General features: G+C 32.2%; 1 protein-coding gene across 3 annotated transcripts in view; it reads left to right on the plus strand.

Annotated features, from left to right (window-relative positions):
- UTRN (utrophin) overlaps positions 1-27704 on the plus strand; it is a 559804-nt gene that overhangs the window by 496283 nt on the left and 35817 nt on the right. For all 3 annotated transcript variants that reach the window (XM_051997902.1, XM_051997900.1, XM_051997901.1), the window contains 2 exons: positions 3926-4037; positions 21860-21996. In XM_051997902.1, the coding sequence (XP_051853862.1) occupies positions 3926-4037; positions 21860-21996 (249 nt within the window). The remainder of the gene's footprint in view (positions 1-3925; positions 4038-21859; positions 21997-27704) is intronic.

Below are 27704 nucleotides of genomic sequence, written 5' to 3' on the forward strand. Positions count from 1 at the left end.
AGGGTTTTTTTGTGAGGAAGACACTAGTTTGGAATGTTTTCTTGAGGGGAGGGTTTCAAAAAGGATTATTTTATCCAATAGCCTTTGAGATAAGCTAGTAATATCTTTTGACATTGGCCAAAATTGCTTTCCTGATGCGACTCAATATATATTACCAGCTCGTTTCCCTTTCCATTGCAGATAAATAGAAAATATTCCAGTGCTCCAAAATATAGTTTGAATCCTAAAAACACTTCAAAGTTAATGGTCCTTTTAGATGTTGTTAAGAATGTTATATTCCATTCCATAAAAGCCAATGCTCATCTAAAATTTAATGTGTATTTACATTTGTATGTATACATGTATGTATGCATGTGTGTACATATCCACTTACCCACATACACACACTGTATGTATGTGTGTGTGTATATATATATATCTTCCTTTTGGAATATGGGATGCAGAAGTGATGAATCCTAGAATATATTTGGGTTCCAGGATTCTCCCCATATGGGCCACCAAATGTTGAAGTATAGAGTTGAACCTCCAGAAATATATTGGAATTTCTCAGCCTGAGTATCTTGAGGTGTATCAAAAGACTTTATAGACTTAGGATATTTCCATATCAAGAGACAAAGCTTTTATTATTATGCCATTGACTGGAGCCAGGTTCCAAAAGGGAGTTTAGGAGTTAAGTAGGGGAAAGATGCTGATTAAATTCCCTAGCAGAATTCTTCATTAACAAGGGGGAAGATGCCATAAGGAAGAAAACCCCATAGGCTAAATTCCTAAGCCTAAGCCTGACTAAGTTTGTAATGAACTTGCCCTTGTGATACCTAGTAGGTGACTAACCCTAAAAGAATTTAACAAGTCATTATGCCATTGACTGGTAGGATAAATTCTCAGAAAGGAGTTAGCAAAGAAGTGGGGTACCAGTAGGTTCTTTTTTAGGAGAAAAATAATCTTCAGGGTTGACATTTATAGTTAGATCTTCTGATAGGAACTATGAGGTCATGATAATTTTGTCAATACAAGTAATTTAGCAAAGACCCATTGTTACAAAGGCCCACTTAAGGACAAGATCATACTGTTAATGACCCTTTCTTGCTTTCCTCCTGGAGTAACTATGCTAATTTAATTAGGGTCCACTGATGTAAAGGCCCACTTAAATTCTTTAGCTTTCTTCTATCAACTGCCCCTTCTAGACCACCTAGATATCTAAGACCAGTGCTCTTATTTACCTTATCAAGCTTACATATTAAATCTCAACAAATGTACCTAAAATGAAGTATTCTTCAAGTTAATTTCTTGGTTTGGAAACTATTTTTTGCCAAGTATCACTAGAGCCATTAAAGGCTCCACTATACATTATCATAAAAGATAAATTTTGTAATAAACTTTGAAATCAACTGTGTTTATTGTATATTCCCTCTTTTATATCAATATACATTATATCCAATACATAAATGAAATATTTAAAAAAAATTTTAATAAGAAATGAAAGAGGGTCAACTTGATGGCATTTACAAATGGTTAAGTAGGCTCAATTGAAATATATGATAAAAGGTTTCCCTTGATATAGAAATAGTTTTGATGTATTTATTGGGTTAGGCACAAATAATATGGTTTAGGAGATCGATGTAAGCACCAAATGGGTTTGGGTCAAATGAAGAATTCACAATGGCCATTCATTTTGGCAAAAAGTTGATTTATTTCGAAGGGGTTACAGGTACAATAACATAAAATGAAGAAATACAATAGATACTGGAAATGGTAAATATGAAATAGAGTTAAGAGAACATATAGTTAGTTATCTATAAAAGGGAGAAACACACCATGAAGCATAGTGGGAGAGAGGAAGACACCATGAGCCAGGTGCTGTGATGGGCTATAATCCCAAAGAGGGTTTCAGCAAAGATAGTGTGAACTATAGACAGATTTATAAAGCACATTTAACCTCAGGGACATGATTCAGATTTCTGACAGGACATAGGAAGGCTATAAGGTTAAACTTATCCCTATCAGTGCCCTTTTTGCTTGCCACAGGAATAATTCCATCAATGTTCTAGTCCCTCTTGGGTTGATTGGTTACATCAGTCAATTCAAATATCAGTTTAAGGGAATGTAAGATTATTTATTAACTATATTTTCTAGGAACATAATATATACAAATTGTTTTGTTAAAAATAAAACAAATTATTTTAAAGTAAATTATGGTATAGATACTATTAGCATTTTATTTAATAAGATGATATGAGAAATCAAGAAGTATTGTAAATAAATGTAGGTTAAGCTTTCAGGTAATCAGTCTCTTTCAGTTTCAGCCTTTCTTTGAGCCTTTTCATCCTACCCTTACTTTCTGGTCCTCTGACTAGATGAATATAAATTTTGAGCTCTGAAATCTAGGTTAGGACGCTATCTTAAACCCAAATCACTCTGGCTCTCTTTGATTTGCCCAGGATCTAAGATCAAACCACTGTTGGTCCATTGTTTGGACTCTGATTGGCTTGAAATGAATGTAAAAACAATTGCTTCTGTTTTGGCTAGAGACCCTGAGAGCTTCTCTTCCCAGACTAATTTTTTTTTCTTTTGAGTAGGTAAAAGAGGCCATTCTCTGCCTCATTTCTTAACTAGCCTTAATCATCTATTGGGTTTTGATTTAATCAAAACTGAGACCTGGTAAGGACCTTAGCTTTTTAAAAAGACCCAGATGGCTCTAGAGGAGAAAGTGAGGCAGGTGACCTTGCACAGCTCTCCTTCACTTAAATTTAATTCACTTGTATGTCATGGTATTGCCTTCCTGATGTCTTAGTCTTCTTTAGGAATGAAGAACAAACAACATTTAACAATCTAAAATAGCAGATAATTGCTTTCTCTTGATAGAACTTTTATATTCCTAAAAGAATCCAATATTATTCTTATTTAGCTTTGTTTCTATTTTTCTGATGTTCATCTTATTGCTTCTGTTATTTATTTAAAAAAAATTGTACTGAAGATGGGATCACAATTATGGTATGAACTTACTAAACTCACAAAATGTTCTTAGAAGTGACTTTCCTTTAAGAACAATAAAAATTTGTTACAGCATCTCTGTCCAATTGAAAGAATAAGCATTGAGTGTCAATTACATGCCAAAGATTTAAAAGCATTCTTTCTCTGCAATTATATCTTGGAATTAAGCCTTCAGACTTTTCTTCACCTGAATATTTTTTCTCCTTTTTACAGAATTCAATCCAGTTATTGTAATTTCCAATTGTCATATATTTTGAAAAAAGAAAAAAAAAAAAACTATTCCAAATAGCTGATAGATGTAGACCATCAATGGACCTTGAAGGGTATCTCATAAAATACCTTCTATTTATAAATGTGCTCCTTTAAGCTAGGGAATTAATGGAATTGTCCAAGATCACAAAGATACTATCAGAGGTAAAATTTGAACAGCCTAGGTAGCTTGACAAGAATTCTTTTCCAGTAAAACATGCTACCATATTCCTTCTGTTCATGCAGCCTATCATGCAGCCTTATAAACCTGTCTTTACTTTGCCCATTTTGTCTTCATTTTCAGAATCCTACAAAATGTTGATAGCATGCAGACATTGGCTCCTTGAATAACTTATTTGAACACATGAAAACTAGTGTCCTATCTTGTTCTCAAGTGTTTCAACCTTTATATCTAACCATTTCCAGAAAATGTTTTCATTAATTACCCTAAAATATTCAGTGTTCCCTTTTTTCTAATGAGTAGCTAATTAGGTCAATACAAGAGTCTTACTCTTGTCAGCAATTGCCTCTGAAATTTGCCATGGTGATTTTGAGAAATGGTATTTCTTGTGTAAATGACCATACCATGCTGAAATATGTTGCCAATCAAAGGGTACTTATTAGAGATATATGCACCAATGAATTTAACTCTTTTTTTCTCTTTCCCCCTCTCCCCCATATCCAGGTATCGAAGTCTAAAGCATTTCAACTATGATTTGTGTCAGAGTTGCTTCTTTTCGGGTCGAACGACAAAGGGTCACAAATTGCATTACCCAATGGTGGAATACTGTCTACCTGTGAGTACTAATTGCCCTGAACTTTTAAATGGATTATTCTAGAATTTCCCAGTCTAGGTCTTTCTTATTTTAGATTATAAATCAGATTGCTTTCCTCCTATTTGGAAAAGCAAATCAAAGTTTGCTTATCTATATTTATTCAGCTAAAAACACAGAAACATACAACCACATATGTGTGTGTTTAACCCTCTTTTAGTTCACAGATTAATTGTTGCTTAGTCATTAAGCAAAATTAATATATTGAGCTCTTATTCATGTGTGTTTTCCTTATAGAATTGTTCTCTGAAGCAATTGAAATTCAACCTAGAGATTATAAAAATTAATGAAAAAATAAATAATAAATGTAAAATTAAAATTTATAAACTTTTCTTTTTATTAAAAAAATTAAAACTAGTGTTAGATTATTTTTAAAGACATCATAATAATGTTTTTTTATTCTCTTTATTAGCATTTTTAAAAAATCCTCTTTCCAGAATCCCTATTATTTCTTCATAGTGAATGAAGGAAGTATAAGACTCATCTCCTCTATAAACACACACAGAAAAGCTCTGGGTATCTGTCAGTCCGTGTTTATTTTGTTTCTTTTTTTTTTCCCTCTCTTTTCCCTTTCTTCTTTTTCTCTCCTTCCTTATGATATCTGAGAGATTTGGTGCCTCTTAATAAATTTTGATTAATACATACACACACACACACACAAAGGGAACAGAAGCCCACACAGTATATAATATGAACTCCTTAGACTCTATCTCATTCAGACAGTGCTCTGCAGAATGACTCCCCAGTGAACTTTAGACAGCACCAGCTAAGGCAAAAGTCCAAGAAAACTACTAATATTGGATTTTACAGTTACTACATTACTGTCCCATCTAGATGGCAGATGCTGCCCTCCTCTATCATAATTTCACCTGTGAGATGTGGGGTTGTAAGTTTTATGGCTATGCTACCTAGTGGAGCCTAGCAGAGAATAATAATACTAGAAGTCATTGTCATCTTCTGTACTGGGACTGCTATAGAAAAATTGAATTTTATAATAACTTAATTAGATGTTTTTAATAATTGTTTTGCTTGATTTTTTTCGATGTTTGCAAAACTATTTTTCCTTTCTTTCGACATTCTTAGAAATACTTTGAGCTTTTGCTATTTTCTTTTTAAGTAAAATATATTTAAGGTTCATCCATCTTTCACCTAACAGTTCAATAAAGTGGTTTAACTTCCATCTAAGAAAATGAACATGAATTTGGGTTTTTTCAGTGTGGTGGTAATAAGAACTACAGGAGTGCTGAATTAGATTAGACTGCCAACCTTGATTCCAGTCTCTCTATGTTATACAACACACCTTCATTTGTACTTAGGAAAATGCTCTTTTTCTGTCACAGGCCTGAATTTAATCTCATTATTGTACTTACTGCCTTCTAATGGCTAAGCCTGTCTACTAAATCTGAATGTTTACATTCTTCATAGTTTTCTATAAATCTCTTTTTTTAAAATTCTACCTCACCTTAAATCATCTTTAAATTTAAAAAAAAAAAAAAAAAAACTTAAGTAAAGAAGTTAGGGACAAATTTGGAAAGTTAATACATACACATACACACACACACACACACACACACACACACACACACACACACGCACGCATACACACATATATATTTTACAAGAGATAGCATAGTACAATGGATGGTGCTGGCTTTGTCATTCTGGCCAAGTTTTTTAACTTCAATATTTAAGCAACTCTCTAGTGCTATATATTACAGAGAAGGTGCCACCCTGTGTTTTGGTTGAGGGAATTTCCTCATATCAGAAAAATCTCAATTATTTGATTATTTTATAAATATTTAACTTAAATTTAAATTTTAAAATATTCTTCCAAGTAATCAAAATGAAACAAAATTATAGAATTAATCAGATTCCTCAAGAAATAAATAGCAGTACAAGTTATGCTCTACCCTGGTGAGTTCTCCCACCACATTTTAAGAAGGACATTCATAAACTGGGGAGCATCCAAAAAAAAGGAAAAGAGGATGCTGAAGTTGATTCCATAAGAGAATGGTTTGAAGGAGCTGAGAGTGTTTGACTTGAAAAAGAGAAGCCAAGGACACAATATTTATTTGTCTTCAAGTATATGAAGGTTTGTTGTATGGAAGAGAGGTCATCTTTGTTTCTATTGGTCTCATGGGTCAAAAACAGGTACAATAGTTGGAAGTTGAAAAAAGTAAAATGCAATCTTTACATAAAGAGCAATTTTCTAACAGAACTCATTCTGAAATAAAGCTAATCAACAGTGAAATGACCATCTTGTGAGTAGTAGTGGGTTTCTCTTCATTTGATAAGCAAAAGCTGGATCCTTACTCCCCCAGTTGGTCTAGATGTCCCTTCTGATTTTAAGATTTAAGTGATGTAAGATTAGACAGTAAAGAAATTAATCAATATTACTGAAACTCATCTCTCTGTTCCTGATAGTTCTTTTTTAAGGCATGCTTCCTTTCACCTTAAAATGAATTAAAAATTTAGGCATCTATAAAATTCTCTAATTCTAATACATATGGGGCACCTAGATAGGAAAGTGAATAGAATACCGAATCTGAGTTGAAATCTGTCTTCAGACACTTAATACTTACTAGCCATCCTGGGCAAGTCACTTAACCCCAATTACTTGCCAAAAAAAAAAAAAAAGAAAGAAAGAAAAAGAAAAAGAAAAAAAGAATTCTATAATGTGGGTGGTTTCTAATAAAAAGTAAACTAATTTTGTTCTCTGCAAATTTAAGTTTAAAATATCACCTTTGACAAGTCTATTCAATCTGAAGATAACCTAAGTGGTGTTCTGGTTGGGTGGTTTTTTTTTTTTTTTTTTTTTTTTTTTTTGTAAGTACTGTTAATCTGTAATTTGCTAAAGCATTTAACTAAAATTATCTTTTTTATGGATAGTAAAGTATAAGAAAATATTAACATGACTAAAGATTTAACTCTCATGCAAAATGCATACATACATATGAGAAGCAATTAAATTTACCACATTGACTATTTTAGGGTTCATTTTTACTGGTATTTTGAATACCAGTAGTTTCCCCAAGTATTCCACTCTGTTTTTCCATAGTTGTTTTTAAACAGTACAGCATTCTGTATATGTGATCCTGAAGATATTTTCATCAATTTAATATTTATAGATTCTCATAAAGCAGATTTTTTTGGTCATCATTATTTTTTATCTTACTGAAAGGAGGAAAAAGAGACACCCAATGAAGAAAAGATAATTAAACTGGGGGATCAAATTTTGTATTTCATACTTTATAGCTTGATTAACTTATTTTCTAAAAGCTAGTCAGAAACAACTACAAATCCATATAGCTATCAAAATACTTTCCTCTATCATGTGAGTCATAATAGTATTAAAGTACAACACACTTTTATCTTTTTGGTTTAAAAAATTGCTGCATTTTATATTTGTTATGATTTTTGAGGCATTTGATTAGTACACTTACCAAATATACAAATTACTCAAATTATTTGCAAATATTTTTTCTTCTTTAAATTATTTTCTGTTGTCTATCTTTGTAGGTAAACAAGAATTTGTGCAAATAAGAAAGTAAACCATGATTAGATCCTTGAAAGAAATTCTTCCTCTTATAAATGTGAAATATGTTGCTTTAACAGCTTAATCATATCCAAGCATGAAGATCATATTTGTCTCATAGAAGGCATCTCTGTTTGTGAGAACAGTGGATGTAATATACTTTCCCTTCTTGATTACACTCTTCAACTCATGTTCCCAGGTTGGGTCTCAAGGAGTAAATGACTCAAGATTCTTTGTACCTCACGTTAAATTTAATGTGCTTAACTTGATATTGGACAGAAGTCACAATATGCTTAGAGCAGTGGTATTTTTTGAGATTGCAATCTCCACAAACTATGGACACACATTAAATACTCTAGTAGAGAAATATATAGGTAGGCAATGGGAAACAACACATTACTCTGGCTTTCAAAAGCCTTAATGTCTTTTCCTTTTTCTTGTCATGCTGGTATCCCTGGTAAAGCTCACATCCCGCAGAGTTATATCTGTTTTCAGAGATCACTGGGTAACATGGCTGATACTGTGACTAGTCAATAGGACTAGGTGCCCTTCAAGTCCATCACTGTTTAAAGGAGTAACAATGTATAAATATATATATGTATATATATATTTTTTTTTTCTTTTTGCATTTTGTTATTCCTTACCACCACTTTCTCTGTGTTATATCTCCCTCTCTGACTTTAATTTCTTTTAAAATGGTTTTATTAATTTTATTGATATTTTTTATTTCTTATGTAATTATTGTTAACTTAAATAGCCCTCCCCCTACCTCTACCTAGGGAATCATTCTATATGACAAGATATTTTCAGAGGAGAAAAAAAATCAGTATAGCTGACTAGTTAATTGAAAAATATTCAATATGTAACATCTATAGACATGCTCCATGCAGAAGGTGGTGCTTGAGCTTTGTCTTGAAGGAAAAGGAGGATTTTGTGAGATAGGAGTTAGATCTTGCAAGAATAGGAAAAAGAACAGTGCAAAGATGGAGTTGATGATGTTGATGATGATGATGATTGGGGTGTGTGTGTATTTATGTATGGTCTGCTTTTTCATATGTATCTTTTTCTTAAATATATCACCATCTAAATGAGCAGTTTAAAAATTTTTTAAATCACAAAAATTATTGCCTTTAGTAGTTGTTATGTCATTAAGCAATATATATTTAATATTTATATTGTTTCATTGTATATTATATTACTTCCTACTATGTATTTCTAAGGAATAGATATATTTGTAGGTGCCTTATCCAAAACCATAACTGAAACTTCTGTTTTAGGGGTTGCAAAGAATCACAATACTTTTTATTCTGGTCTCTTACTTTATAATTATATGTTTTTGATTTTTTTGGTTTGGTTGTCTGTTGGAATCCTTACTAACTGCTAACTAATTAGAGTTGATCTAATCTTACAAGAAGATTTTGGCCAGAACCTGAAACAAGGTACTAAGTAGAACTAATTAATACAAGGCTTGTGTTCACACCTTTACTCATTGGAGTTCACAAGTATGCCAGCTTCACAAAGTTAACTTTCTAACTTCAAGGGAGTTCACACCTCCCTTAAAGCTCTTTGGGCCAGAGAGCACTATGGGAGAAAACCCATAATCCCATTCTCTCAGAAGATTCACATATAAGGCCAGTGATGAGAGATCTATTCCAGAATACATTTTCCACTTGGCTGGCTGGTCGCAGAAGAGAGTTCAGCTGGACTGGAGAGGAGCGACTCTGGTGTAGACAGAGAGCACTTTGCGGAATTACGCCAGAAGCCCTCTCTCCGAGGCAAGGCAGAATATATTCCACTTGGCTGGCTGGTGGCAGACGAAGATTTTTCAAAGGATAAAGCTACGAGTGAGAGTTCAGTGGACAACCAGATTCATCTTCATCTCACACCACTGTAGTTGGTGGCTGGGCTCCCCAGAAGGAGACAAGAGAGTCATTCCATCTCTGTGTTGGTTGGAGGCTGAAGAAAGCAGAGGCAGAGGCTGAAGGACAGAACCTTTGGATTTGGAGACATCCGGAGGGCTCTAAGCTAAACCAGCTGTGTTTTGAGAAGAACAAGAACTCCAACATTTTGAACTCCCAACAGTGGTCATTGTTGAGTTTGATTTTTTTAAAAAAATTTAAACAGTGTAATTGAACAATTAAAATACTATAGTCTTCTGTTTTATGATAAAAATCAGTCCATTAACATAGGAAGTTATATATATATATTTACTCTCTGACATCGTTATATTATCCAAATTTTTGTAAAGTGATACTAAATGTCTGAATCTTGTATTGCAAAGCAATCTGATCCCAGTATTTCCCCATATTTTAATACCATCTGCAATCTTTTTCTTCTGTTATTGTTGACTTTTATTATTTTGTATTTTTAATTGACTCATTATCTGGAGCTTGTTTTACTTGAAGCAATTTTATCAAAATCTTCATTCTTAATTATAGACTTATTCCCCCACCCCCCACTTGGAGGTCAGTTTTTAATGTATTGATTTTGTTTTGACTAGTATAATCTTTTTCGCTGTCTCTCTCTGGATCAACTTATATGAGTCATCTTAGGACTTCTTTTTAAAATATTCATCCTTTTGTTTGTGACCCTTACCTATATATTCTGTCTCTTCCTTCTTCCAAGATGAATAGTCTTGTCTTATTCACCTATTTGTCAGGTTATGTTATATCTATTCTCTCTTTATTACATTAGTAATCCACAGTGGGCCTTTTAAAAACTGATCATTTTATTTGTTCTCCTCTTTGCATCATGGAAGCAGAGTCAACACTTGATCTTTTTGTGTTATACATAGCATCATTTACCATTATTCAATTTTTAATTATTTGCATTTTTAATAGGATTTGCTTATATCTGGTTTTCTGTGAAGGTCTGTCAGCTTATCAAAAGCTCATCAATTTTTTTCATAGATCTTTTCTCAATTTTAAAATCTATTGGTTATGCTCTCATGCTTTTTGTTCCCTCTGCATTTTTGTGTTCTATCTTGCCATTTTTTTCCATTTTTTTCTCACTTCTTGTTCTGTCATTAGTTATGTTTCAGTTTCTAATTCTTCTTTTAGAACATAATTTATCTTTTAAAACTTTCCAAAAATATTTATAGGTATTTGTCATTATTAATAATATGAAACTTTTCTGAAGTCTTCTATCACCCTTGTCTCCTTCAATTGATTGAAGGTATGTATCTTGAAAAGCTTTGCTCCCCAGATCTTTAGCTATAGCTGAATCATTTCTTGGTAAAATTTGAGCATAGACAGAATCCTTTTAAGTAGAAAAAGCATTTAATTAAGTCAGTCTCTATAATAAACTCATTCTTGAAAAGATTTTAATTTGGAACATTAATAATAGTTATAACAACGATAGATGACATTTTGTATATGACTTTGCATACATTTTATTGGAGAGTCACAACAAATCTTTGAGGGGAGGTACTTGAAATAGCAAGTTTGTTTAAGGACAATGATTTATTTAAATATTCTTAATATTCATTAGTAAAATAGAAAAGAAGAAATCCTAAATTCATATTTTGGGGAGCTTTTAGGAGCACTGAAAGAAAAATGTGTAACTGATTTAAAGAGTACAAGTTTGATAATCCCCATTTTACAAATTATGGATGACAGAAATTACATTTCTTGTCCAAAATTACATTTGTAATGATCAGATACAGTTTTGCTACCTTTTAAGTTTAATTCTGTAATCTACTAAAAGGTGCATTTTAAAAAGGGGAAAAAAAAAACCAACAAATTTTTGAGCTGCCTTTTTTGATAAGAGACTTTGTATTTGTGGTTATAAGATGCTAGCCACAAACAGTTCTCCACCCTTGAAATGAGTATCACTGTATTTCTGTTGCTATGGAAATAGAGCAGAAGAAAGTGCTTATTCGTGTTTTTGGGTTTTTGGGTGTTTTTTTTTTTTTTTTTTTTTTTTTTTTTTTGAGAGCCCCAGATTGAATTACTGTAGTTTCTTGCTGGCAGTTGTGATTCTCCTGATGAGACATTGGATGACTGCCAGGGTGTTAAAAATGCAGCATCATTGCTATTTTCTTTGACCTCAATGTACTGAGGCAGTTTTTCAGTTGTTGCTGGCCTTATACTGTTCTCTCAATAAATTTAGTGTATTTTAAGGTGCCATATCAGACCTTTGAGGTACCATGTCTATCAGATCCATTTTATGTTAGATGATTTATTACTCAGCTTGCTCCACTTGCCAAAATCTGCTGATATTGGCCTTTCTGTTTTGCATTTTTCCAGTAAGACTTATGGTTTTGAGATTTTTGACTGAATTCTTCTTATCCATGGAACTGTTCTTTAAACTCTTTATCATGTTAGAGCCAGTAATGAAATTTTGAAATTGTTTTTTACAAATTTTTAATTATAAGTAGCTTGAAAGGGAAGTATGCTATTTAAGGTCAGCAGTTAGAAGTATGCACATATCTTGAGACCTTTATTTATTAAATGATCCCTGTTAATAGAGTGGTGTTTGACATTTTTTTTTTCATTTTGGGACATATTTCAGATGAGAATGGTGATACTTACACACCCAGTTGGCTGTTTTACAGTTTATAACCTTGTTTTTCCCCTTTTAGTTTTTTGATGTGTTTCAACATTAAGAAGAGTTTTTTCTTGCTCTGTGTCATATTCATATTTTAACATTAAAAACTTCAAATTCTTTTGAAAAAAATTATGCCTAAATAGAGATCATTTAGTATTTTCTTCTTTCTGTAGTATCACTGACCCAATTAGATAAGGTACCAAGAATATGGCACCCCAGAGAAGCTGTTTGGAAGATTAAAAATCATTTTACTTTTAGAGTCCAAGAATAAGAAGTTGAGTTTTTTTGGTTCTATGACAAAATTTCATCTTTTTAAATTATTTTGAGTGATTACCTATTTGGTTGGTAATTATCGAGGTTATCAGTAGGTCTCTAATTTAAGGTTTCTTCTGTTTTCCTTAGTCTACTTGCTCAGAGCTACAAGGATTATAGAATTTGAGAATATTTAGTTTAATTCAGTTTACCCATTTCTCTTGGTTAGAACTGTTATTCAAATTATGTGGAAAGAATTCTCAGCCATCCAGGAAATCATGGCATGTGTTTCCTAGAGTTGATAGTTGATTGTTCACAGACATTGATGTTGAAAGATAAAATATACATTTTTATAATAAAGTATATTAACACAGAATTAAATGAAGAATATTTATAAATTTAAATCTGGCTTCAGACACTTACTATATGTCCATAGTCAAGTCACTTAAACCTGTTTCCTTATCTGTAAAATGAGCTGCCAAGAAAAGCCTCACATGGAGTCACAAAAACTGAGACACAACTGAAATAAATGATTGAATCACAACAATTATCTGGGGCAGAAATATAAAATCTGTGAAATCCTTGTGTCTTTTTCTATCTAATATGCTGAAACTTATGCATTAACAATGATTGTTCAAGTTATAAGTTATAAGTAATTTTTATCATAGTTTAAAATAGTTTGATTTTTGCAGTTTTTTATTTCAAAATTTGTTAGTCTTTTGCCAGAAGATGTTTAATATTATACACCATCACTGAAGAAGGTAATAGAGAAGAGGTAGGCCATTCTCATCTCTAAAGATCAAGCTAAACCAATTTACAGATTTTATAAATATAGAAATTTAGAAATTTTTATGTTTTTTGATTAAAAAAAAAAAAAAGCTTCACCATAGATATCTTACGATTCCTTTTACTAGAATATGGTTGTATCCCAGTGGAATTATTGTATGCTGCCAATGTAAATGTTATCCATAGTTTTTGCAGGATGAATTACTTTTCACATTTCTTTATAAACTGAGTGACATTCCTAATGCTAGTGGATTTATTGATTCTAGAAATTATAACTTGGGCAATAGCTTCTCCATTGAAAGGAAAATGACCAAGAGATAGTGATTAAAATGTGTGATTAAATGTCCTCCAAAATGTCAAGGTTATACAATAAAAATGCTCTGAAATTTTCCAAATTGGACATTTTGTAAATTTACACATCTTTTGAAACTTTAAAGGAAATTTATAACTTTTATTATATATGTTACATGATTTTAAATAATGGACAAAAAGCAAAGGTATTCTTTTGAACAAAATATATAAATTATACCCACCTGAATGACAAATTATGATTGTATCATATATAGAGATAAGAGCTAAGGCAGTAGTTACTAATGTTTTAGAATATGAGAATAATGGATTTTTTTATTTGTAGTTGTAGAATCTACATGCATTTATTAAGAAAATGCACAATAGACTTATTTAACATGTATAGGACTGCCATCTGGGGGAGGGGGTGGAGGGAGGGAGGGAGGGGAAAAATCAGAATAGAAGTGAGTGCAAGGGATAATGTTGTAAAAAAATTATCCAGGCATGGATTCTGTCAATATAAAGCTATAATAAAAAATAAAAAGAAGAAGAAGAAGGGGGGGGGGGGGAAAGAAAATTACCTATGTACATGGTTTAAAAATAAAAAGCTTTAATAATAATAATAATAAAAGGAAAATGCACAATAATGAAAAGCTCCTTTGACATAAATAATAGTTTGAAATGAATTTTTATTTTATTAGTCATATTATGCATAAAATGTAATTAAAAATGAAGACATTACTCATATAGTAATTAAAAATGAAGACATTACTCATATAGAAGGTAATTTTACTTAAACTTATGTATTCATATATAAATGGGGAAATCTTAATTATATATATATAATAAGTGAGTACCTCTTGGTTAGATGAACAGAAATTTTAAAATGTCCAGTCACTTAAATGTTTTCCATTTAAGTAACTGGACATTTTAAAATTCCTTCAATTCTCAACTAAAATCTTGTCTTCTAGAGGAAACTTTCTCATTTCCACTTAATTCTTAAGCTTTTCTTCTATTAATTATTTTCAATTTATTCCGTATATAGTTTGTTTGCACATATTTATTTGCTTATTTCCTTCTTTAGATTGGGGATTCCTTGAGGGCAGGGACTATCTTTTTCTTCTGCTGACCCTTAGAAGCCTTCTTTAGAAAGAAACAAAAATTAAACATTTTTATCGTTACATTAAGCACCTACTGTAATGAATACCTAAAAATGGTTTTGAGACTACTCACAGAACCTGTGCCTGTGCATATGGCATTGTCCTTTTGGAATATGGAAAACTCCAGGACTTTGAGTTCTGGTCCTCCCAACAGCCTCAATATATGAAACCCCGGGCCTTCCTTAGAAGATATTCCTTAGTAGTACCCAAAGAAACTAGATCTAAACAACAAAGTGGCTCCCCAGAAAACAGCTGATGCTGAATCTTTTCAGCCTGCTAGAACTAAAATTTGTTTTGTTGGCTTGGAGAACCCATAGGTATCATCATGCCACAGTGTGGCATACTGACATAAAATTTTAAGGAAGTATAAGTTTTGTTGGTATTGAATATAATTTCTAATTAATGTTTTCTGTTAGTAACTAAGACTCAATTTACAAATAAAGAAAAAAATCCCCTGATTCTGATTTTGTATTACTTTAGATAGGTTTTTTGTGGGATATTAGTTGTTTTTTTTTTTTAAGTAAACAACTTGCTTATTTTAGCTAAAAAATTGAGTATAGACTCATCCTGTGACTCATTTTCTGTGTCTAGCATTTTACTCCAATCCTTTCCTTTTGAAGATGTTCTTCTTGGTGTCTGTTACATTATACTCTTTTGCTTTTCTTTGTATTTATCAGATAGCTTTCTCTTTTTCCCTTGTCTCTTTTTCTGGATCCGGTTCCTCTTAAAGTCTTCCAAATGTGAATGTCCCTCTATGCTATCTCATAGAAATCATAAAATCACAGAATTTCAGAGTTGGAAGGAGCCTTAGCAGGCTATCTGATCTAAGCAGATTCAACAACAAGAAGAAAGTCAATACAAATTACTTCAGCCTAAGGCCTGTCTGTTGCTTTTTTTTTCTTTCCCTGGGAAAATCTTTCCCAGATTTTCTTTTCCCAGAAATCCCACACAATTTTGTGATATTTCTCTATTTTTTTACATCCATTGTAAAACTGATATATTTCTTTCTTTTTTAAAAAATATATAATAGCTTTTTATTTTCCAAATGTATGCAAAGATAGTTTTCAACATTCATCTTTGCAAAACCTCAGGTTCCAAATTTTTCTTCCTTTCCTCTCCTCTCCTCCTTCCCTAGACAGCGAGTAATTGGTAGGTTAAATATGTATAATTCTTCTTAACATATTTCCACATTCATCATGCTACACAAGAAAAATCATATCAAAAAGGAAAAGAAATGAAAGAGAGAAAAAAATGAATAAACAATAACAACAATGAAAGGTGAAAATACTATGTTATGGCTTTCTATATCATAAATCTATTGGAATTCTCTTGAATCACCTCATTGTTGAAAGAACCAAATCTATCAGAGTTAATCTTGTTGCTGTGCACAGTCTTCTGTTGGTTCTACTCATTTCACTTAGCTCAGTTCCTGTAAGTCTCTTAAGGTCTCTCTGAAATCATCCTGCTGATGATCATTTCTTACAGAACAATAATATTCCCTAACATTCGTATACCATAACTTATTCAGCCATTCCTGTTGAGGGGCATCCACTCAGTTTCTAGTTTCTTGCTACTACAAAGAGGGCTGTCACAAACATTTTTGCACATGTGGGTCCCTTCCCCTCCTTTATGATCTCTCTGGATACAAATCCAGTATTTTGTAAATTTTTTTTTTTGGCTAGGTCAAATGGTACGCAAAGTTTGATAGCCCTTTGGACATAGTTCCAAATTGCTTTCCAGAATTGTTGAATCAGTTCACATTCCACCAACAATGTATTAGTACCCCAGTTTTTCCCATATCCTTTACAACATTTATCATCTTTTCCTGTCATTTTAGCCACTGTGAGAGGTGTGTAGTTGTATTTTAGAGTTGTCTCAGTTTGCATTTCTCTAATCAATAGTGATAGTTTTTTCCCCCCATAGTATTAGAAATGGCTTTAATTTCTTCATCTGAAAATTATGTTTATATTTTTTGACCATTTATTAATTGGAGAATGGCTTGTATTATTGTAAATGTATTTCAAAAGAAAAATGATTCTATGTAAAATTCTAATATTGATTAATATAGATGATAATCAAAGAAGTACTAATTACATTGGTAAGAAAAAATATATACTTTAAAGAAATTCTTATACTGTTTGTATGTGTATATATATGTCTTACAGATGTCCCCATAGAAGAATTTCTGAACATTCTAACTATATATAAACATTCAGTTCAGTACTTTGACAATATAAGTATAGTTTTCTTTTAAGACTTTGCTTGAATAAATTATTTTTAAATGTATTTTTGTGAATAAATTTGCATATTATAACTTTGAATTTTTTTTTGATAAAAGAACATTTAAAAATTTTATTATCAGTTTACAAAATATATACATAGTGCATGTTATATTATTATATATGTATATAATATATTATATATAAACTATATTTTCTTTTAGCTTTAAGGTCATTAAGGTTTTGTGCCAAAAGTTAACAACTTTAGAAGTTTAACATTCTAGTGAAAAAAATCAAAGGCACTTGAATTCTGCAATTAATTTTAGATATGTTTCATTCCATGAGTGTTACAATTTAAAAAGCTTTGATTTGGGAGGTTGCATTTTGTGAGTATTTACTGAGATATGAATTAAAATGTGATATGATTTTGGTTTTTCATATGGTCTCAAAATTTTTATGTTTTTTATCAATAAAATTTCCCCCATGCTACATTTCATTTTATATAGGCAGGGTATATTTGGGGGGGGTTTTGTAAAGATTGTTATCAAATTCATCATAGCCTTCTTTTTTCACTGGGGCTTAAACTCTTCTCTGCTGCTTTGAAACTCATGTATACATGAGAAAGAATGCCAGTCACAGTATAATCAACAAATGGTGATCCAGCCTTTGCTTGAAAATCTCCAGTATGGAGAAAACCATCACTTCTTGGGGTAGCTTATTCTACCTTTAAGTAGCTCTTATTATTAAGAAGCTTGATTCTTTGTTTTTTTTTGGTTGTTGTTTTTTAAAAATGCCAAAATTTACCTTTTTGAAGCTTCTACCCATTGCTCTTAGGTCTGTCCTTTGTGGATAAACAGAACAAGTCTTATCCTCTTTGCACATAAAAGCCCTTCAGATATTTGGAGATGGCTATCATATGCCCCCCTTGGGTTTTTTTTTTTTTTTTTAATTCTAGTTTAACTTTCCCCATTTCCTTCAAGTGGTTTTTATTTGGCACCAACTCACCATTGTGTTTGCTCTACTTAAGAAATTTGCCATCTTATCATTGTTTTTCCTGAATTGTCCATAACTGAATAGGACTGTCTACAGATGGTCTGATCACAGAAAAGCACAACAGAACAGTCACCTCCCTTTTCCTGAAGTCATAACTATCTTAAAGGGCATAGATAAACTTTCTTTCTTCTGATTCTTTTGAAATCTGTTCTGCCAAATTTCACTGTGGATGTCATTCTACGGCTGGCTTTCTACCCTTCCATCAAAACTGTTAAGAGGGATTGGTCAGTCCCTTCCAAGGTAAACATTATTCCCTTCCCTCCCTGTCTAGCTACCAGCAGTTCTAGTAGTGAGATTTAGCTGTATAAGAAAATTTCTCCTCTTTATTTCTTCTGCCTTTTGAAAGGTAAAATGATTTTTAAGACAAATTGTTAACTGTTCTGCTTTTGACAAAGAGAGTTCCAATAGATGTCCACATATAGACAGTTCTTGCTTTATATAATGTGGCCCATTCCACAAAGCCCTACTTAAAGCTACTTTTATATAATATGAATTTGCCCATACCTACTCATTTCAATTAGCCTATATAACACAGGCATATACAAAATAATAATACATTTACACAAGTCATAAAAGGTACTAAAATGCAGACATATTAAATGCTGTAATATAATAAATAAACAATTATGAAATGAAAGATAAAAGTTAATGATGTAGTCACAGTAGCATATAATAAAGTTAACATAGGTATACAGTATCTGTTGCCTCTTTCCCACCTATTGCACTATCCTTTATCACTGCTAACTGGCTGCACAACTTTTTTAAATGAAGCTATTGAAAGATTTTTGGATAATGATTTTCTTTTCTCATCTATCTGATGATAAGCAATTTTATCCTCACCTAGTCTTTGAACTTTTAAATTCTTGGAAGAAATTGGATCCATCTTTTCCATAGAAGAAAAAAATTAACTCAAATGATGAAATGCTTCTGGCATCTGTTTCATTGTGAACCTTTTCCATTCGACCTAGATTCCAAAGTTTCCTTTTCTTCTTCTGCATGCAATCTTTGCACCTCGTAGTTCAATTAGGTCCTCATTTGACAGTTCTCCTTGAGACTCAGTAAACTCCTCTACATCATTATCAACCACATTTTGCTCCAATTCTTGTGCTGATTTTACAGTCTTGTTATCCACTTCTTGGAATGTTTCATATTTGTCAAATTTTTTGGAAAGCAGATTTCTTTCAGAATTCTTTAAAAGTTGAATTTGGTGGGGCAGCTGGGTGATGCAGTGTATAGAGCACCAACTCTGAAGTCAGGAGGACCTGAGTTCATATCTGATTTCAGACACTTAACACTATTGGTGATTGTGGGCAGATCACAATCCCAATTATCTCAGAAAAAAAAAAAAGTTGAATTTGAGTAATACAAATTTGTATAAAATGAGAGCTGTGTCTATTTATTATTATTATTATTATTATTATTATTATCTCTATTAGATCATGCTTTTTGTTTATTATGATATGCTAATTCTTCATCTAATTCTTTTTTTTTCTGATCGTCACCTGTGTCATTCTTCCATGACAAAATTGCCTCCTATTCTTCCTTCATTGATTTTTATCTTAAGTATTCACCCTCTTCTCTGCTTTCTAGATTTCCATCCATGAGTATTTTCTCAACTATCAGTGCCTGTTTTATTTTTAGCTGTTGATTTTGAATAACATAGAGCTATATTCCAGTCATGTTATCAGTCCACTATCTCATGATATACCAGCGGTCAAATTTGCCTCTTTACATTAGGTATCTTTGGGTTTCCTTGCTCTTGTTTATATATTACCTTGGTTGCTCAATTATAAACTCATCCATTCCCTTAGCTTCAGTTATTACTTCTAGAAAATGATTCCCAAATCAATATCCTAACCTTGATACATCCTATAAATGGTAGCTTCATATTTCCAAACAACTGTATTATAGATCCTTCACTGAAAGTGCTAACAACTTCTCAGACTCATGTTTAAACTAAAACCATTGTTTTCTTTTCTAACTTATAAATATCCTATTTCTATGCACTAATCCCGATAAATGAGAGGCAAGAATGTAATGCCAGAGAAACTGAGGCAAGATAAAGATTAGAGAGTGTTTAATAATTTATTAAGTGGGAGAGATATACTGGGACCAAATGGATCCATGGTTTGGTCCCAGGGCTTAATGAGACTATTGTCTCCACGAATCCAGCAAACAGTGTGAGTTCTCAGTGACCTATATACACATGGTTCAGACTCAGGGGGTAAATTGAAGCAGGGGTGGAGTCAGTGTGCTGAGTAGGAACGGGACTCTGATAGGGTGGGGTGAGCCTCTGGAGACGGGGATGACATAATAGGGGGAGGTACCCTGGACATGGGGAGAGGCATCTTGATAAGACAATATCTGATATTCTCATAGCTTGGGATGGGGAGAGGCATTCTGGTATTCTAAAACATAAGATCTTTTATCCATATCAAATATTCTGATTAAGAGAGAAGGGTGGTTTCGCAGGACTGAGCAGACAATTATAAGCAGAACAATTAGGAAAACTGAGTCAGAACTGGGTTAGGATAATTAGGGAAACTTAGGGCAATAAAAGAGAACTGTGGCTTAACAGAAGCAAATTATTGCCTCTCATTTATCTTCAAAATCCAATCAGTTTCCAAGTCCTGTCAAATCTATGTAGTGTCCTTTCTTCCTCTACCATTCCAGCTCAATTTCTCTTTTTCCTTCCTTGACTTTGGGAATAGCTGCATAATTAATCTCCTTGTTCTCCATTTTCTTCCCTATCCTATTAGTCTTTGCACTATTATTCCAAAAATTTTCCTTATATATAGGTCAGACCACATCATACCTCAGCTCAAAATTTTCAGTGGTTCCTCATTGCTAACTAAAATAGAGACTGTTTAGCTGGATATTTAAAGCCATCCACAATCTGGATCCAGTTTATATTTCTAACTGTATCATATATTCTCCTTGATGCATATTGAAATCTAGCCAAACTAGAAGATTCACTATTCCCTGATCTTTTCTCACTCTTTGTCTACTCTTTGACTTTACATATGTTGTCTTCCAAATCTGTAGTAGTATCACTCTGTATCTTTGCTTATTGAAAATCCCTTCCTTACTTAAAGGTCTATATGTTCCATGAAGCCTTCCCTCATCTTCTTACCTATAAATGATCTCTTTTTCACATTTTAACTACTCAATTTGAAGTCTCCAGTGTAATATTATAACTCTTACAACATAGTTGTGTGTGTATTTACCTGATCTATCCTTCTGAATGAAGGTAGTTTTAAGGCAAGACTCCTTTATATTTGCCCATAAATGCATCTCCCCTTTCCATTTAGCAGTTACCTGGCTCAATTATATTACACATTAAAGTGCTTAATATGTTTGCTGAATGGAATCATATAGGTACAGGACAAGGAATCAGGAGATATGTTTTCTAGTAGAGACTCCATCACTGACTTTGTGAGTGCCTTAGTCAAGTTCTCTCTGATAAATGTTATAATTATTATTATATTGTTATTAATGTTTTATTCATTCGTGTTATCATTATATTATCTAATGTTGCATACATGTTGCATGCATGCTAATGAATTAGCAGAGGACCTATGATTCAGCTTGTCAAATAGAAACAATCATTGCCAAGTTTTAATGATATTTTTAAAAAATGTGTTGAGGATCAACAACAATCATTTGTAAAACCCACCAGTTTTTGGTGTTTCTCGATCTGTTACCTGAGCTTTAAGGAACTGAAAGTTGATCATTTATTTCTGATCAGATGGAAGAAACTTATCAATTGCCTCTAGTATATGCAATAGTCTCTGAGACCTTCTAGCTTTATGCTTTTGGAACTTAGATTATGTCATTTTTCAGAACCACATAATTGCTGAATTGATATGCCCTCATTCTGCTTTTACTATAAATAATTGTCTTTTATAATTCTAATTAGAGATGTTTAATTTACTTACTTCATAGACTACTTCTGGAGAAGATGTACGAGACTTCACAAGAGTCTTAAAAAATAAGTTCAGGTCAAAGAAGTACTTTGCTAAACACCCCCGGCTTGGCTACCTGCCTGTGCAGACAGTTCTTGAAGGTGACAACTTAGAAAAGTAAGTTTCCATTTTTTTCTAGAACCTTGACAAACATTTACTTAGTATTTTTCTTTATAGTAGGGATAAAAAAAAGAAGTACAAAGAATTTTAATAAGAAATATTTCTTAGTATTTGTGTAATCATTATTTGTTTTAAAAAAAAAGTTGGGGTGTTTTGTTTTCTCTTTACCATTTACTTTAGTCTGGTATGTTTGACTCAGACTCATAAAATTTATGTTTATTTTTCCATCTTTTCCTGATTGGTCTTCTGTTCTTTTGATTATAAGTGAATTTGGACTTTAAATCATTATCCATTGTTTTCATAGATTTTTCCATTTATATTGATGTTTTTATAGCTGCTGTTAGCATGTCTTGTACTTATTAAGTATAAACTTTTTATGATTTCAATTGTAAAACTTACCAAAGGACACAAAATTTCAGTTGTCTCTAAAATTTTTGCTCTTCTTTAATCTGTAACAACTGAAAGAATAAAGAAATGGAATATTGTGTGAGAATAGACTAAAAGACAGAATTAATTCTTTTCCCAAAGATTATAATTGGGGACTGGAAGGCATCATTCTTAAAATAGTAAAATGATTTTGGATTATTATAACCTAAAGAAATACGGCTTCAACTTAATATACTAAAGGATAAAAACTTTTTATAGAATAGAAGTGCAAAAGATGATTTGAAAAATAAATAACTACAATTTGAATTTTAAGAAATACTTATGTTTATATTATGTTCCCCAAAATTTTCTTAGAGATCTAAAGGAAATAAGATGTTAACTCACTCTTTAGAACATAGAATGAATAATTCTTAGACAAAAATCATGGTGAATCTCTACCTACACAGGCATCAATACTTGTGCTTTGAATATTTGGAAAATATTCTTTATTGTTAAGAGGAATAATCAGAGTTCATAATGGGGTAGAAAGAAACAATAATGGTAAGAGAATGAAAAAATTCTGTCAAATGTCTGTGGCAAAGTTTTTCTGCAATTTTAATGTTTCATTTAAAATGAATGAAAGAATCTTTTTTCTATCATTTCCCATGGGAAACGCTATAGTAAAAAATAATTGGAATGCCTTGACTGTGAAGTAAATTTCTTGGTTTTGAAAAACTTACAGCTAATTCTATTTTGCTAATGAAAGGTATAAATCATCTAATACAAATGCAAGATTGTAGTGTATCTTGCAAGTAATTTCTCAGTGATGTTGAAATCAGTTTGGGAAATCATTGGATATGACTAGGATGCATCACATGGGAAAAAAAAAAGAGGTCAAGTGTTCTATCATTTCACTTCAAGTAGAATCATAGAACAATTTTATTTCATTTATTTATGTATGCATCACAGACAAGGCTGTAGACACAAGTGGCTTTTCTTTTTTTTTTTTTTTAAGAGAAATGAGATAATTTTCTTTATTATAGCTTTTTATTTACAAGATATATGCATGGGTAATTTTTTAGCATTGACCCTTGCAAAAAGTTTTGTTCCAACTTTTCCCCTCTCCCCTCCCCCAGATGGCAGATAGATCAATACATGCTAAATATGTTAAAGTATATGTTAAATACAATATATGTATACATATCCATAGTTATTTTGCTGCACAAGAAGAATTGGACTTTGAAATAATGTAAAATTAACCTGAGAAGGAAATAAAAAATACAGGTGGACAAAAACAGAGGAATTAGAAATGTTATGTAGTGGTTCACACTCATTTCCCAGAGTTCTTTCCCTGGGTGTAGCTGGTTCTATTCATTATAGAACAAATGGAACTGATTTGGTTCATCTCATTACTGAAGATGGCCATGTCCATCAGAATTGATCATCATATAGTATTGTTGTTGAAGTATATAATGATCTCCTGGTCCTGCTCATTTCATTCAGCATCAGTTCATGAAGTCTTTCCAGGCCTTTCTGAAATCATCCTGTTGGTCATTTCTTACAGAACAATAATATTCCATAACATTCATGTACCACTATTTATTCAGCCATTCTCCAATTGATGGGCATCCACTCAGTTTCCAGTTTCTGGCCACTACAAACAAGGCCACCACAAACATTTTTGCACATGTGGGTCCCTTTCCCTTCTTTAAGATTTCTTTGGGATATAAGCCCAGTAGAAACACTGCTGGATCAAAGGGTATGCACAGTTTGATAACTTTTTGAGCATAGTTCCAAATCGCTCTCCAGAATGGCTGGATGTATTCACAACTCCACCAACAATGTATCAGTGTCCCAGTTTTTCCACATCTCCTCCAACATTCATCATTATCTTTTCCTCTCATCCTAGCTAATCTGAGAGGTAGGTAGTGGTATCTCAGAGTTGTCTTAATTTGCATTTCTCTGATTAATAATGAACAAGTGGCTTTTCTAAGTGATGAATTTATTTCACTTTAGGTAATAATGACAAAAAAAAAATTTAAGAGCTACTGGCAATAGACAAAGTATTGGATTTGAAATCAGAAAACGAAAGGATTTATTAAGCACCCATTATGTGCCAGGCACTGTACTAAGTGGTTTATACATGTTAGCCCATTTGATCCTTACAATATCCTTGCAAGGTAGGTGTTGTAGCCCCCCTTTTTACAATTTGCCAAGTTAAGTGACTTACCAAAGTCACATTGTAAGTGTATCTGAGTCAGATTTGAATTTTGGTCTTCCTGACTCCAAATCCAGCATTTTATTCACTGTACTATTTAGCTGTCTCTACCGGTGATGATGTTAAAGTTAATCTCTTGTCCATGGCTGTATGAGGTCACTTTGCAGCTCATTAAAATTCCCTCATCCTTAGCTTCCTTATCTGTAAAATAGGGACAATAATGTTTGTAGTGCCTATATTATAGGATTATTAGGAGGATCAAATATGAGATGTGGTATTTAAAGTACTTTGCAAATCCTTGAATTACTCTTTAAACCTTAGTTATTATTTTATTTGCCTTTCTGATAAGCTAGAGAACTACTTTCATGATGTAAATTGTTGTTTTCCTATGTTTTTTAAAACGTAAATATCTGTATATCTACCAATACGCATAGTGAAAAACAGCCTTAAATCAGAGGTCCTTAACTTTTTTTTTTTTTTTTTTGTATTATGGACCCCTTTGGTAGTCTGAGACTTATGGACCCTTCTCAGAGCATTGTTCTTAAATGGAAAGAATACAATACAAAAGATTAACCAAAACAAATAAAAATAAACCCAAACACACAAGTTCACAGTTTCTGGGTTAAGAACTCCAACCTTAAATGCAATAGAACTGTCTAAATAAGAAATATGGCTTCTTGAGTCATTTTATATATGGCTTTTTAAAAAATTTGTTTTTAATACTGAATCTTTCTATCTTCCCCTAGCCACTTATGGGTCTGAACCTTCTCCCTCTGTTATCTATGGGGCCAATTTGCCTTTCTTTAGGCAATCTGGTAATCCCTCAATTTGTGGAGGCTCACTGTATTAATGTTGATTGATGTTATCTACATAGCCCACTGCCACACTACCTTGTTGCCTTGTTTTTAGTGACCCCATTTCAGAGAATTAAGAATTTGCCCACAATTAAAAGTTATTCAAGCAAGAAAATTGTTGTTTTTTTATTTTAATCAAGCAAAAAAAGAAAAGGACTGCTATCACTATTATTGTTGTTCTTTACATTTTTAGACATCTATATAGCTATATTTGTGCCTGATTTCTATAAGTAATGTCTCATATATCCTCCTCTCTATGTTATGTGTATATGGTTATTTTCCTCAGTTAATATCATATCTCACTTGTCTTTTTAAATAATAAAAACACTATTGGCCTGAGAGTCAGAGGATCTTGCTTCAGATTTTCCTCTTTTATTACCCAGAGGCCTTCTGAAAATCAGGAAATAACTCAGGATCCTAGTTTCCTCAGCTGTAAGATGAGGAGGTCAGATCACACGACCTATGAGGTTCCTTTTTATTCCAAATCTATGATCCCGTGAAGTATTATCCCAGAAAGCTGACATTTAAAGTGATAATTTAAAAGGTCTGACCTAGTTGCATTGTTAATTGGAACAAGTTTTTAACATTTGTGCCTGAATACCGACAAACCAATATATTTCACATGATTTGTTATGATGGATTTGATCATTTTGGGCATTTGTATCATCATTTGCTTTCTTTCTGTCAAATTTAATGTTGTTATTAGTTATATCATTCCTTATTAACTTGCTATTCCAGAGATTACTGAAGAAGTAGAGCAGGATGGCAAAGAGCATCTTTGCTATTCTCAGTAATATGTTTTGTGATTTCTTTTGGATGATGGTGAATTCATCTCACAACACTTTGCACATTGACCTGACATTTTATACCTCCCCCCCCCCAAAAAAAAAAAAATGAAGCTAGATTGTTCTGCAAAACCTAATTAGAAACAAAAGATATGAGCATCAACTACAGCTAGCCAGTATATTTTACTACCTAGAATAAATCCCAATGTTCTAATATAAATCATATTGCTAAAGTTCATAAGGTCTAGCAGCTGCAGCTGCATTTTTACTCTCATAGAATGAATAACCATTTATGTGGGTGGGTATTTGTTTTACTCTTTTTAAGGTGCAGTGACTGGGGAGCAGCAGGGGGTTGGTGCATCGGTAACTTGTTTTATAGTTATTTATATAGTAGTCATTCTAATAGGCCTTATTGGGCCTTTTTCTATTTGTACCATGTGACAACCTAGCATTTAGTAGCCACTAATTATAGATGAATTGTGTAAATGGTTACTGAGATTTTTTTTTTTTTGTAAAAGAACAAAAGAACAGTTGCCAAAATAAAGAAAGGGAAATCCAGGCTAATATTTATTTATTGAATTTTATAGCTGTTTAGGCAGACTTTGTCTTTCTGAGTAAATGAAAATACTTAAGCTGAAAGTAATTAGAGAATGTTGTTCAGTTGTTTTCCATTTTCCCCAAAGTTAGTTAAGAGAAATTGAACTCCAAAGGTTATAAAGGGTACATAAGAAATCTTATTTACTTTAGAAAGACATTTACTGACTCCTGAGAAAGTACGATTGATTTCCCTAAATACCTTTAATAATAAACACATACTTTGTCCTCCAATATCACTGTGGCCAGTGGATTGTGGCATGTAGGACATGACTTCCTTTCTAGACATTCATTCTTTATGATTATTTTCATTTTGAGAAGAGGAATGATTTATGTGTGCAACTATAAGAGAAAAAAAAATTGGTAATCAGAGTCAAGAAAATAGTATATCCAATGACTACAATGGAAACAACCACTACAAAAAAATAAACAAAAGTTAAGTTTTTTTTTTTTTTTTTACTTAATTATAAACTACAGGCATAGTTTGAAAGAAGAGATATGTGAAGAGACCTCAATCCCATGCATCCCTTGGCAGAGATAGGAAGATCACTAGTATTTGTACATGACATATATTTTTTGGTATATCAATCAATTATACTAATTAATATTTCTCTTCCTCTTTTTTTTTTGGTTTTAAAATATGCAATTTATTATGTGAAATAGTTCTCCCTGAGAGTGGGAGAGACAAGATAAGATAAGATATTGGGGAAAACTGGTGATACTTAAAAAAAAAAAAAAAAAAAAAGACATCAATAAAAATTTTTTTTTCAAGAGCATTGATGATATGATTAAATTGCCACAGGTCTATTCTGCTGGTAGAACTCTTAGTTAACTAATAACATTTATTAAGGATTTTAACCTTAGTCTCAATACTGTGGATAAAGCAAA

This window comes from Antechinus flavipes, chromosome 4 (genome assembly GCF_016432865.1).
Source record: "Antechinus flavipes isolate AdamAnt ecotype Samford, QLD, Australia chromosome 4, AdamAnt_v2, whole genome shotgun sequence".
Classification (NCBI taxonomy): Eukaryota; Metazoa; Chordata; class Mammalia; order Dasyuromorphia; family Dasyuridae; genus Antechinus; species Antechinus flavipes.